Source organism: Astyanax mexicanus, chromosome 1, assembly GCF_023375975.1.
Source record: "Astyanax mexicanus isolate ESR-SI-001 chromosome 1, AstMex3_surface, whole genome shotgun sequence".
NCBI lineage: Eukaryota > Metazoa > Chordata > Actinopteri > Characiformes > Acestrorhamphidae > Astyanax > Astyanax mexicanus.
The window spans coordinates 73,816,628-73,829,752 of NC_064408.1; the positions used below are offsets into that span (position 1 = coordinate 73,816,628).

Below are 13,125 nucleotides of genomic sequence, written 5' to 3' on the forward strand. Positions count from 1 at the left end.
TTTTTAGAACAGTTCTGTTTACACTAGTTAAAAGTAAAAAAAAAAATCGATTTTTAGTTTTTTGACCTGGACTACCCACCTGAGTAACTAGGTTTACATAGGATCTCCGGTGGATTTAGAATTTTACAGAGTCTCTAAGACAAGGTCAGTGGCTGAACTGCACTTAGCAGGGCATTACACATGTTGTAAAGTAACATATACCATTGCAAAGACTGTTATTAGTGTAAAAATACTGTTGTCTGAATTGCTGGTGTCGCAGTGCTGTTAACCAATAAGAGGCGACATGTTTGCATGCATGAATATTCATGACGGATTATAACGGATCACCACAAAAAAAAAAAAAAAACAGCTCACATGGCATTCATTCATACTAGAGACCACAACTAGACATTTTAAAATGAATGAAAAAAAATATGGAATGAGACCTTTAAAGAATGGTTTCATTACTAACAGTGTAATTAATCCAGATTAATTTGATTAAGTGCACGAAGTACACATGGGACACTATGGATAAATGAATGTTAAAATGTCTAAAATAAAATATTCACATCCATATGGCACACACTATTAGGCCAAACTCACCTTGCCATGAGCATGCTGGCCAATATTAAGCTTTACTCACAAAATAATAGCTCACAACCTATAGTATGGGTGTTCTCTAAGAGGAAACCTCAAGATCCTTTAAAATAATGCTATCCCATGACTTCTGGCAAGTCAGTGTATTTTTAATTATTTTTTTAATGACACTGTGTTAGTAGCATGCTAAAGTCCTAGCTAATGTATGGGAGTTGGCACTGGAAAACATAAAAAAACTGCATATACATACAATACATATTTCAATATACCTTGGAAAAATGAATGTAGTGTATAGGACCATAACAATGATATCTAGGGCTGTGTTTCGGCAAGAACTTGCAGATGCAATACGCACCACCATACAGGGGTTACCATTCAATATATTGCAATATATTGAGATTGTTTAAATCAAAATGTCATATTTATAAAATAATATCAATAAAAGAACATTTTACTACTTATCCAATCAGAAGAGTGGGATCTAACAACAGAGTACAAAATTTAAACCCAACCAAACACAAACAAAATTAACCACTATTTGACAGCAATTTAAACTTTCAATATTCAAAAAATCCATACAGTGTTTTTGGAAATCAATACAGTATTGCAAAAAAAAAAAAAAAAAAAAGCAATATTTAGATTTTTTTATACCCCTAATGTCTACACCAAGCATCCCGGCCACAATATATATTTAGGAACATTTGCTTTTTTTTTTCTCTGTGGTGAGACAAGACGTGATTATGCACAGGGGCAGAGCGGTTAAGAGAAAACACATCACGCAAGACAGAGACAGAGACAGCAGAAGCCGAAGGCTCCACAGCACTGCTGCTCATTTCCCTCTCCTGAGTGTGTACTTCACTGGCTGACGGCCTCTTCAAGACCTTTTCAGTCCCTGGACAATGTCCCCAATCTCCAGACCTCCACAACCTTAGGGGATCCCTTGATGTCTGCCTGACCTGCACAGAGGACATCTCAGCCCCTGCTCAGCCTGTCAGCTAGACCCTCGGAAGGCTGTAGAGAATTCTCTCTCAGCCCTAAAGCGCTTCCTACGGCTTCAGTTTGGGCCCTTTTCCCCTGTACTTTGTCTGTCTGGAGTCGGAAAATCAGCCGATGATGTGCAGCCCTGGGAGAAAGTCTTCTTCTGTCAATCACGGCTCCTCCTCTTACAAAATCTTGTGAAAAAAAAAAAAAAACGGTTTTAAGAAATGGATCCTCAACCAGCAACTGCAAGAATGCTTTCTGGAATGAAATGGAGCTCTTGTGAGAGTTGGAGTGCTCTTAGTTTTGAAGCAATTTTCAACTCCAGATTATGCATTTAGGGACCTGAAATTCATCCACAGAGATAAGCTGGGCTTTTAGATCATTATTGTACCTTAAACAGCGACCAAACATTGAATAAATTACCAGAGCCAGTTCTTAAAAGGAATGGTGGTATATATTTAATTATTGAAGAGAAACGTCAGTTTCTTACTCCCACCCAACAGATCATCTTCTGGCAAAGGATTCCTCAGAAGCACTTCAGCATTATAAATGTATGTGCTTCTACCACACATGCAATGAAAGGCTTCTCACCAGCAACCTTCAATTGTCAGACCTCTACTCTCCTGGGCTAGGCTTGCATCAGAGCCCTAAACAAGCACATGTAGCGCATGCAATGTGGACAATAAAGAGAGAGAGAGAGAAAGAGAGAGAGCAGACAGGATTGAGACCTCCCTGTAAACTATGGAAAAGATGAGAGAGGGTATTTTATCAGTGTTGACAGGCAGATTGGGGAGGTTCTGGATGAAAGCGTCCAGGAGCTAAATAACCACACAGCCTCTCCCCTGTTCAGCTCAAGAATCTGACCACTCCTAGAGTAGCTTTTCGCTAATAACTGTAGATTAAAGTATGGCTCAGACAAAAATTAAATCTACTAGGGTTTGTTGTCAGACACAGAAAATTACCCACAGAGCTTCAGTGCAAGCATACAGAAATGCATGCTTCTACTCGATAAAGAGGTTCTGAACCAAAGAATAACACCAGAGACAAAATATACTTCCTGCTTGCTTAAAAATAAAAGGGGAAGATAATAAAATAATAATAATAATAAAGGCTGCTGTATCTGTATTTTGCTGCCCTGTGTGTTTGTTTGTGATCCACGTGGTAAAGCGAGACAGATGTTCCTGCAGCTGTCTCCTGTATTAGACTCACACAGACCAAGTCAAGGGTAAACTGTTTGTGTGTGCTGTATGTACAATATATTTGAAAAAGAAAAAGAAAGAGAGCATTCTTCCTATATAGTTCTTTCACATACAAAGTCTGTCACAGTCAGATTATTATGGCTTTTTTTTTAGTTCCGCTCAGCATATAGGAGGACTTTGTAGTTCTATAATTACAGAACGTAGTCCCTTCTGTTTCTAAAAGCGCTAAATTCAGCTTTTTCTTGTTCTTTGTGAAATACTATAGGTCTCTCCGAGTTGTATATGCATGCTGTATATGAAACTCTTCCTCAACCTCCATTGTCTACAGTAGCTAGTAAAAAAAAAAGCACCCCAGGGTGGCTTTTTACTTTCTTGACCTGGACTACCCTCTTCTTTGTGAGTAGCTAGGTTAATATAGGATCTCCGGTGGATTTGCATTTTACAGAGACACTAAGACTAGGTCAGTGGCTGAACTGTACTGAGCAGGGCTTTACATATGTTGTAAAGTAATATATGACAGTGTAAAGACTGTTATTAGTGTAAAAATATCTTTATTTTTTAAGTTTCTTGTTTTTTAACTGTTGTCCTTCTCGCTGTCTCCTGGTGCTGCAGTGCTGTTAGCCAATCAGAGGTGATATGTATGCATATTCATGAGCAAGAGCCGAAATCCTATTGTTTTTCCCCTCCCACTCCTCCAGCGGACTAAAGCAGCGTTATACTGTTTTCACAAAAAAAACAGCTTATATGAGATTCATTCATACTAGAGACCACAACTAGACATTTTAAAATGAATGAAAAAATGATGGAATGAGACCTTTAACTTTATCTTTCAACTCGTTCTTCAGTGGTTCCCACAGGATAATTCTCAGCACAGAGAATTGGTGGTGGTGTGTTAGCAGTGTGTGTTGTTCTGGAATAAGTAAATTTGACTCCAGCAAAAGAGCTGCCAGAATTTTTAAACACCTTAATGTCACTGCTGGACTTACAATAGTCCACCAACCAGAAATATCCAGCCAACAGTATCTTGTGGGGAGGTTCCTGTGACCACTGATGAAGTATTAGAGATTAACCAACACAAACTGTGAAATTACAGATGATTTAATTGTGTAATAAATTGAATTTAGTAGCACTGCTGTGTGTAATTCATTGTGTGTCTGATCTAATCTACAGTGTAATTATCGAACTACAATGTGCTAAAAAGGAAAACAAATGTAGCAACAAGCATGTAGTCATAATATTGTGCATGTATTTTATGATATTCAAGGTTGGTATAATAAACTGTTATAACCATAATAATTATTGCTTGTTTGAAATTATTATTTACTTAATTAACTTGTCTGTCTTATTCCTTGCTTTCTTTTAATACTGTGCTAATACATTCCTTTAATTGCTATCTATCTCCTAAACACAGAGTATTTAGAAAGCACTGTCTATATCTGAAATCTATTTAGTGTGAGAATGAAGCAGCTTGCAGAACGAGCTGAGCTGGGAGTGTGTTAGATCCTTGTTCAAATGTTTGTCCTTGACAAGTAAAATCAGCCATTTCATTGATGGAGGAGGTGTAGCGAGTAAATTCATCAATACGTGAGCCACAAGCAGATTTTGAGTACTCAAGGAGTAATTGAGGGTGAAGCCTTGAAGGCACAGTGAAGTGCAACCTCAAGTAGTCAATCAATGATCAATAGCAGAAAAAAAAAATACAGAGCATCTAAATTAATCACCAGTTTTTTGTTGTTGTTTTCGATTCAGAAAAGCTCTGTTAAATGCTCCCATTTCAAGGCTTCGTAAACTTTTAATTTGTAATCAAAGCACATAATTTAATAATATTTCATGATATTGATATACTGTGCATATAGAAGAGAGCATGTGGATTCAGAGGATTCTTTAAACGAGTAATTTTGAGAGAAATACTCACAGTAGACGTCCACTCTGATGGACTTAATGGCTGGTGAGCCCAGGCCGTTCTCTGCCTTGCAGTAGTAGCGTCCGCCTTGGTTCCTCTGGATCTTGGCGATGTGAAGAGTCTCATTGAAAACACTTGAGTCCTGAAATCGGTCTGACACGCTGCCTGCTGTCTTTGTCCATCGAATCTACAAGAAGGAAAAAAAGTATTATTTAAGTAGGTCCTGGTGGCACCCTGCACTGCACATTTAGTGGATTCCTTAGTGGATTGCTTTAAACACCCCCCCCCCCCCCCCCCCGCCCCCCTGCAGCTCTGAAAGGACTGAGTAGATGAATAAGGTGTGTTGGGTGCAGAGAAAGCACAAAAATTTTAAGGACATGCTATAGATGTTCCAAAACATTTATATGGGAATTATGTAGTAAAATAAAATCTGTATTTTTACTTCATCTGAATTCATGCATATTCAGTTTTTTTTTTTTTTTTTTTTTTTTTTTTTTTGATCAAGCAGACTACAATAAGTACTTCGCTTTAAATCAGTTTCTTCTCATTTTTTCGCTGGATAAGAACCAAAGTTTGGGTATTACCCCAGAACTGGTAGAAGGGAAAAGTTTATCTCGTTCTGACCCACGGAGCTCTGGTAGAAATTAGCTTCCTGAAGCATTGTAACCATGGTCGAGCAGCAGTAATCAGGATAAAGGTACCATTCATTAACTACATTTATAGTCTGTCAGTTAATTTCTAATTCAGAATTCTTACAACCAAGCTGAGATGTTTACAATAATGTAAAAAAAAAAAATAGTTTCCTCTATCCAATTTCTCATTCATTCTTTATTCCAGCACCCAGAGATGGAGTTTTATACCCTCTTCAAACATATAAATATAAATTAGTCTTTAAATTGACACCAATATACTAAATATAATTGCATTTTACATTTCTTACAATCATTCTTTTATTTACAATTAAGTATCCACTATGAAAAATTGCGTCTTAAGAAGAACAAGTGTGATTAATCGCAGTTAACTACAGAATATTGTTGTGATTAATCAGATTCATTTTTTTAATCGATTGACACCACTAGTATATATACAGGGCTTGGACAATGAAACTAAAACACCTGGTTTTACACCACAATAATTTATTGTCCTGACAGACAGTTCTGGTGGAAACAGGAGAGTTGAGGTGAACATTGAATTCTGCTGTAATTTGGGCAGCCGTGGTTTTATGTTTTTTTTTGGATACAATCCGGGTTAGCACCCGAACATCCCTTTCAGACAGCTTCCTCTTGCGTCCACAGTTAATCCTGTTGGATGTGGTTGGTCCTTCTTGGAAGTATGCTGACATTACCCTGGATACCGTGGCTCTTGATACATCATAAAGTCTTGGTCATAGATGCGCAAGAAAGACGTGCACCAACAATTTGTCCTCTTTTGAACTCTGGTATGTCGCCCATAATTTTGTGTGCATTGCAATATTTTGAGCAAAACTTACAAAAATTACCCTGCTAATTGAACCTTCACACTCTGCTCTTACTGGTGCAATGTGCAATTAATGAAGATTAAACACCAGGCTGATCCAATTTAACTCCATAAAACTTCCAATACTAAAATGACAGGTGTTTCAGTTTTACTGTCCAACCCCTAAAGCTGTCAGCATTGGTGCAAGCACGCATTCCCCCCAGTGAAAAAAACATCAGCACTGTCTTCTGAGTACACTTTATTCATAAATAAAATGTATCCATTTGCAAGTGCACTCAGAGGACAGGGCTTGTCTCTTCTGCCATCCAGAACACTGATGTGTCAACAAGCGTTCTGATGTTCAGCATGTTCATGAAGGTGGAAACGTTAGTGACGGTTAAGGAATGTGTCATGTATGGCTCAGCTACTGAATCTACTAGAGAGATTATCGTCACTGTACAATGAAAACAAAAATGTGAACAGACAAACGATCCTTTACACTGTGCCTACAATTTTCTTGATGAAAGGACCAACTGAAATACCTAAAAATTACCTGAAATATACTTTTTTTTTTACATTGACTTCAACTGAAAGTTTTTTCTCTCTCCTGTAAAATGACTGTTTTGGACATACCTGTTTTATTGGACAGTGACGATATGCGCAAATAATACATAAGGGCTTAATCTAGCCAGTTCACAAAATGAACACTGAAATCATTTTTGGTAGGAAAGATTCTGTGACATGCACAACCATCTGCATTTTTTTGTTTGTTTGTTTTGTTGCAATTGGTTTGTTGCAAATCTAATTAAAAAAACTGTTTCATATGTTTCATTCCATAAGCAGGTAATTTATTGGTTTCCAGGCTACATTGGATAGACAGACTAACTCTTGTTGGGAGTTCTGATACTTGTTACATATTAGTTTTGATCAATATAAGATATTTAGTAGGGAAATAGGAGAGTAAAAAGCAGATATCCCACACAGAAGTACATTACATCAAGCCAGGAAGTATGACAATAATTAGTGCTGGGTTCCAGTCATATCCTGAGGGGAAGAAGACTAGTTTCTGCCTAATGATCTCACTTCTAAATCTTTGTGTACAATCAAGAGTGATATTTCCTTTGTATGAATAACCCTTCTTTTCTCTGAACCTGAACTTAGAGGTATTTGTTTTGTTTGGTAAAGTTCGATTTCATAATCCACACTGTTGAGGTCATCTGCAAAACAAAACCCAACACTCTAAAGCTCAAATGTTTTACAGGCCAGTGACCAGAGTGAATCTGCATTGAATTGAAGCTTAGATGTTTTCCTAGGACTCTCTGGAATGTCCATGCATCCTCTCTGCACTACTGGATAGTAGTTTCTGGCCTGGCAGTGTCTCTACATTGCAGCTTGTAGTCCTCTAAGCAGGATGGCTGCTGGAGTGACTCCTCTTTTTTAGCTCTGAATTCTCTCTGGCTAAGTGGAACTTTTATTCCACTTTTAATAACTCTTAATAAAACGTGTCAAGGCGCACATGATAAACCCAGTGGTGGCTGTTTGTACTTTTGGATGGAAAAGCTAAAGAAATAATGTAACTCATACACTTATAGCATTACATTTGAGAACGAGTCATTTTCAGCTACAACACTGAAACTATGGCAGGTGATCTAAAATCCCTCTCAATCAATCTTGCACATTTGCATACACACACACACACACACACACACACACACAGACAAACTATGAAACTAAAGTGTAGAGGTTTGTTTGCAATAGGCAGCAATGCTCCTGTGTGACACTAACAGGTGCAAACACTTACATCTAAACATCTAAAATCTAAAATCATGTTTTACTTTATCACATACCACTCCTGCTTAAATGCTTCAAATGTTATTGTGTGCCATCGCTCACATTTGTTTTTTGGTAATTATACTTTAGCAATATAGTTTATTGCAATCTATATTGACTATATCTTTGGAAATGTATCATATAATGCAACCTCTCTTTCTAAAAAAGGTGGGAAACTGTGAAGTAAAAACAGAATACAATACTTTGCAAATGTCTATATATTGTTCACAGAAAACCATAGAACACCAATATATCAGCTGTTGGAAGTGAGACTTTTACCACTTTGTAAAAAACATATCCCCCATTCTTCATAATTGCAAATAAATGTTTTATCATGCAAAGAAGAGTAAGGTCAAACATGATTCAGATACACCACTGCTGATTTAAAATTGCCATTTTGGCTCAGAGAAAATGACAGCATTTCTAAGTTATTTTGACATATTGATTCTTCATTGTGTGATACATATTTAACTTGCATATGTGGATTGCATAGTGAAGTGTTTTCACAGACAATAAGCCACTACATTTACTTCCAGTACAGGATAATGCCTGTTTTTAATGCAGTGCCACCTGAGGGCCTTGCTCCATGTAAACCGCAGTCATTTCACGATATTATGTACTACAGATGGTGTGATATCTAAACGCTTTACAATTTTACATTGAGGAACATTTTTCATGCTGGTATTAATCCTGAGCCTGAGTTATATGACTTTTGACATATAACATATAAAACAAACATAAATTAATACATTAATACAATGTCATGGTTGCATCTTGTGGCTACATATTTATTGTGCATCACAGTTGTACTTTGTTTTAGCACTATAAAAAATGTAAGGAAGTCCACAAACAATTACTTCGGTTGGGTTGTGTATATTTATATATTTATTTATATTTATATTATATTTATAGTCTATTCATTTTGTGTTTAGTTATAAAAAAAATGAGTTGCATTATTATTTTAAAGGTCAACAGAAATCCCAAAATGATCAGATTCTAGGTTGCAAGTAAGGTAGTTGATATATGGCTCTATTAAAATTAATGTTGATGTTTTTTTTTTTTTCGTTTTTTTTTCTTCTTTGAAACAGAGGAAGGGCTTACCCCAATATCCCATTCATTCCAGCTTCCCTGAATAAAGCAGTCATGAAGTGTTCTTACAGATCATTAGAACTGAAGTGTACAGCTGTGTATGGGAGCTGACAGCAGTGATTAGTTTCTCCTCCATCTTGCTCAACATTAGCCCGTGATTGGCTTCTATTGGCTGAACCATGGTAACCTCCAAGCACAGTTTAACCCTGTTGGTCACAGAGGATTGGACGTATTCATATGCTGCCATATGCTGGTGTTGAGTGCATTTGCCTAATTGAAATCAGTGGCACGAGGCAGATTTTTGCTACATAGTAAACATGTATTTGCTTTGCTTTACTGATCTAGAATCAGCTGTTTAAGGAAGAATAAAAAATGCACTGAATATTTGACAACTGTAAATATTCTACCAAAAAAAAAAAAATTGGTTGATTGAATAAGTTAAAATTTGCTAGTATTTCCCACGCCCTTGAACTGTAATAGAAAGGGGAGGGGGGGGGGGGTGACTCAGAGGTTTTGGACAGAAGTTTGGGGCAACTTTGCTGGAATGCATAAAGCTGAAACCCTGATTTTGTCACTAGACTTAGCGACTTTTCACACGACTAGTGACAAATCTAGTGACTTTTGTAGAAATCTACAGCTACTGCCCACAGAAGAGAGTCACCCAAACTGCCCAAGAGTGAGCTACGAACCAGTAACTGTCTGTTTAGTCCTTCTTTACTTTTATTTCATTATTTTTTCTTTGTGTATAAATTATTAAATAAATATAACTTTACTCTATTCTGATAAAATATATTATATTGTTTGTGCTAGGGGTGTGCCATATCGTATTATACACAATAATATAACCAACATTTTTGAATATCGTGGTGTCAGGTCGGGGGTGCAGGGAGACGAGGAGGCGGACGCAATTGCAAACAAAAAAGGGGATTTATTTAACGAAAACAGGATACAAAATAACAACTGGGATAAACTGAAACAAGACTGAGGAAACCGGGGAAAACATGGAACACTGACAGACGATAAACGTACAAGGATCGACACCGGGGAAATGGAACACGGACCTTAAATAGAGGTGCACACACACAGGAAACATGAAACACCTGGGACGAAGGGGCGGAGTTACAGAAGAACACAGGTGAGTGGAAAAACACAGGCACGAGGACAGACAGGAAACAGGGCCAGGACCTTACACGTGGACGATATTATAGCCTGAAATATCGAGCCATATCACCCATATCAGGGTGCTAATTTTTTGCTGTTTTTAGCCAAAAAAAGAAAAAATTGCACTGTTCTTATTTCCAATTATATATCTACTAGAGACAGATTATATCTGTCCAGTATCATTTATTTTACTTTAATTCTGGATATATGGAGATATACAGAGGGCATTATTATTAGTATCAGGACATTCTGGATCATTAACTTCTTTTACAAATCTGATAAAATTTTTGTATTTTTTTATATCTCAGTTAGGGGTGTGCCATATCATATCGTATGCAATAATACATTTTCATTTTTATTTTGTTACAGTAGTGCATTCTTGAAATATATATATATATTTTATTAAAGGATTTGTCATGTTGCCACGAGTATTGTTATCGCAAAAATACCATGAAATATCATGATATTATTTTAGGGCCATATCGCCCACCCCTAGTTTGTGCAAAACTTTTTTTCCGGAATCAGCCCTGTCCTTCTACTCATCAGCATTATTACACAACCTTTCTAACTCCTGCATTTCTTTCCTTTCTGTTTTTTTTTCTATCAATCGATTTTATGTATCCATTATGTGCCCATCACATTTTTACATTCATAAATTAGTACCTGTAACATTAGCTATAGCTCTACACTATATCTCTGTACTGTTTTGTTCTGTTATTTGTTTGTTCTGAGCGGGTCGACCTGAGGGGGATGTGTTCCTCTGACTGAGTCTTGGTTCCTCCTAAGGTTTCTTCCTCTTAATGTAAGGGAGTTTTTCCTTGCCACTGTGTCATCACATTTGGCATCTCTGTGGTGCTGCTCATAAGAGACATGGACCTGTTTTTCTCTGTAAAGCTGCTTTGTGACTAAAACTTTTGTTGTAAAAAGCACTATATATAAATAAAATTGAATTGAATTTATGTGATTTTGTGCTTATTTTTACTTTATTACCAATTTGAAGTACATTCTTTAAAAAATATCAAAATCAACAAAAACCTGTAAAAAAAACAAAACAAAAAAAAAAAAAAAAAAAAAAAAAAAACTGTTCAGTATTCGGTATTCAGCCTTGGGCCAAATGTTTTCATTGAGTCCATCTTTAATGCATTCAAGCCTATGACATTTACATTATTAAAGGCCAGAGAACAAACTGTTTCTCCAGCAAGCTAAAGCTAATTCTGACTAGGATGCTGTGTGGCACAACCGCTCTGACAGCTATGATGTGAGCGCTCCTCTCGTTTGTCAAACAAATGCCAGCGTAAGTCCTGTGGGAGCGCAATGCCACTTTGTCTCAACAATGCCAGCGTCGATTTCATTGGCATGCTAAACCCCTCTGTTACTGCTGCTTATTCTGCACAGCCCCATTGAGTGAATCAAAGTGACAGCATTGTTGAAAGTGTTACCACATGCTGTTTAACTACAGGGTTTTTTTTAACAGTCTTTTCTTTTTTCAGCTGCGTTCCTCCTGAGATTATTGGGGAGTGACTGTCACTGCTCCTTCTGAGCAGAGGGGAGGACAAGAGGAGGAAGAGGAGTCCCAGTCATGGGGTCTGGGGAAAGGCTAAACAAGCGGAGGGTGGGCCTGGTTTCTCCCCAGGCAAAAGCAGAGCTCAGGTCTATTGCTGGAGTCCGCCCAAGTCATTAGGCCCATCTTTCACCACTTAACAAATTCATGCACTGCTTTACAGCAACTGCTGGCCATTCCAGCCCATTTCAAGCTCCTCCGACCTTCAACTATCATGGTAGAAAGTGGCCAAAGGCAGGTCTAATAATCAGGAACAAACAAGCCAACAGCATACCACTTACTGCTTGCAGAAATCAGAATCTTACTGCCTCTGTACCGCTGCTTTCAACAAACACAGAGCCTCCCATACAGAAAACACAAAGACTTTTAAACATGATCAAATTTTACTAGATATTTTCTTACAGACATCAGAGAAGGTGTGATCATCAGTAATTTCAGAAATAAAATCCATACCTTCGATTACACATTATTGTTTTGTGAATGTGTGTTTTTCAGTAACTTAATCACATGTGAAATATATGTGGTTTCCTTGTAGGAAAGGGCTTAATAATACAGCTCTGGAAAAAGATTCTAAATTAGTTTCTCTGATTGAGCTATTTATAGGTATATGTTTAATTAAAACAACCATTCTTGTTTTATTTTATAAACTACAGACAACATTTCTCCTAAATTCCAAATAAAAATATTGTCATGAAAATGAGAAATGTCTAAAATAACAAAAAAGATGCAGAACTTTCAGATCTCAAATAATGCAAAGAAAACAAGTTCATATTCATAAAGTTTTAAGTGTTTAGAAATCAATATTTGGTGGAATAACTCTGTTTTTTAAACACAGTTTTCATGCATCTTGGCATGTTCTCCTCCTCCACCAGTCTCACACACTGCTTTTGGATAACTTTATGCCACTTCTGGTGCAAAAATTCAAGCAGTTCAGCTTGGTTTGATGGCTTGTGATCATCCACCTTCCTCTTGATTATATTCATTTAGTATATTATATACAGATTTTCAATTTGGTAAAATCAAAGAAACTCATCATTTTTAAGTGTTCTGTTTTTTTTTCCAGAGCTGTGTAATTGGACATTTGTGCTTTATTTGTACTTTGGTCTTTTCACAATGTTTGGAAAACAAGAGATATTCATTCATTTCAGACTGCAACTTTCTTTTGGAGGAAAGAATTCACAGCTCCATTAACAATTCCATTGTAAGAGAGCTTTAACCTTTAGCCAATGTGATTCACAGTACCTTGTTTGGAAATACTTTCTAGGTTTATAAAGTCAAGTTCAAGTTCTTTTTTTTGTCAACAGGTCCACCATTAATTACACACATTGTTTTATTTAGACTTATATTTCTTCATTGATTAAAATTAGATC

At 36.8% G+C, this 13,125-nt stretch overlaps 1 protein-coding gene across 2 annotated transcripts in view; it reads right to left on the reverse strand.

Moving 5' to 3' along the window:
• The window catches only part of LOC103022574 (MAM domain-containing glycosylphosphatidylinositol anchor protein 2), a 273,753-nt gene that overhangs the window by 168,450 nt on the left and 92,178 nt on the right, over positions 1–13,125 (reverse strand). For both annotated transcript variants that reach the window (XM_049483026.1, XM_007230730.4), the window contains exon 3: positions 4,672–4,846. In XM_049483026.1, coding sequence (XP_049338983.1) covers positions 4,672–4,846 — 175 coding nt within the window. The remainder of the gene's footprint in view (positions 1–4,671; positions 4,847–13,125) is intronic.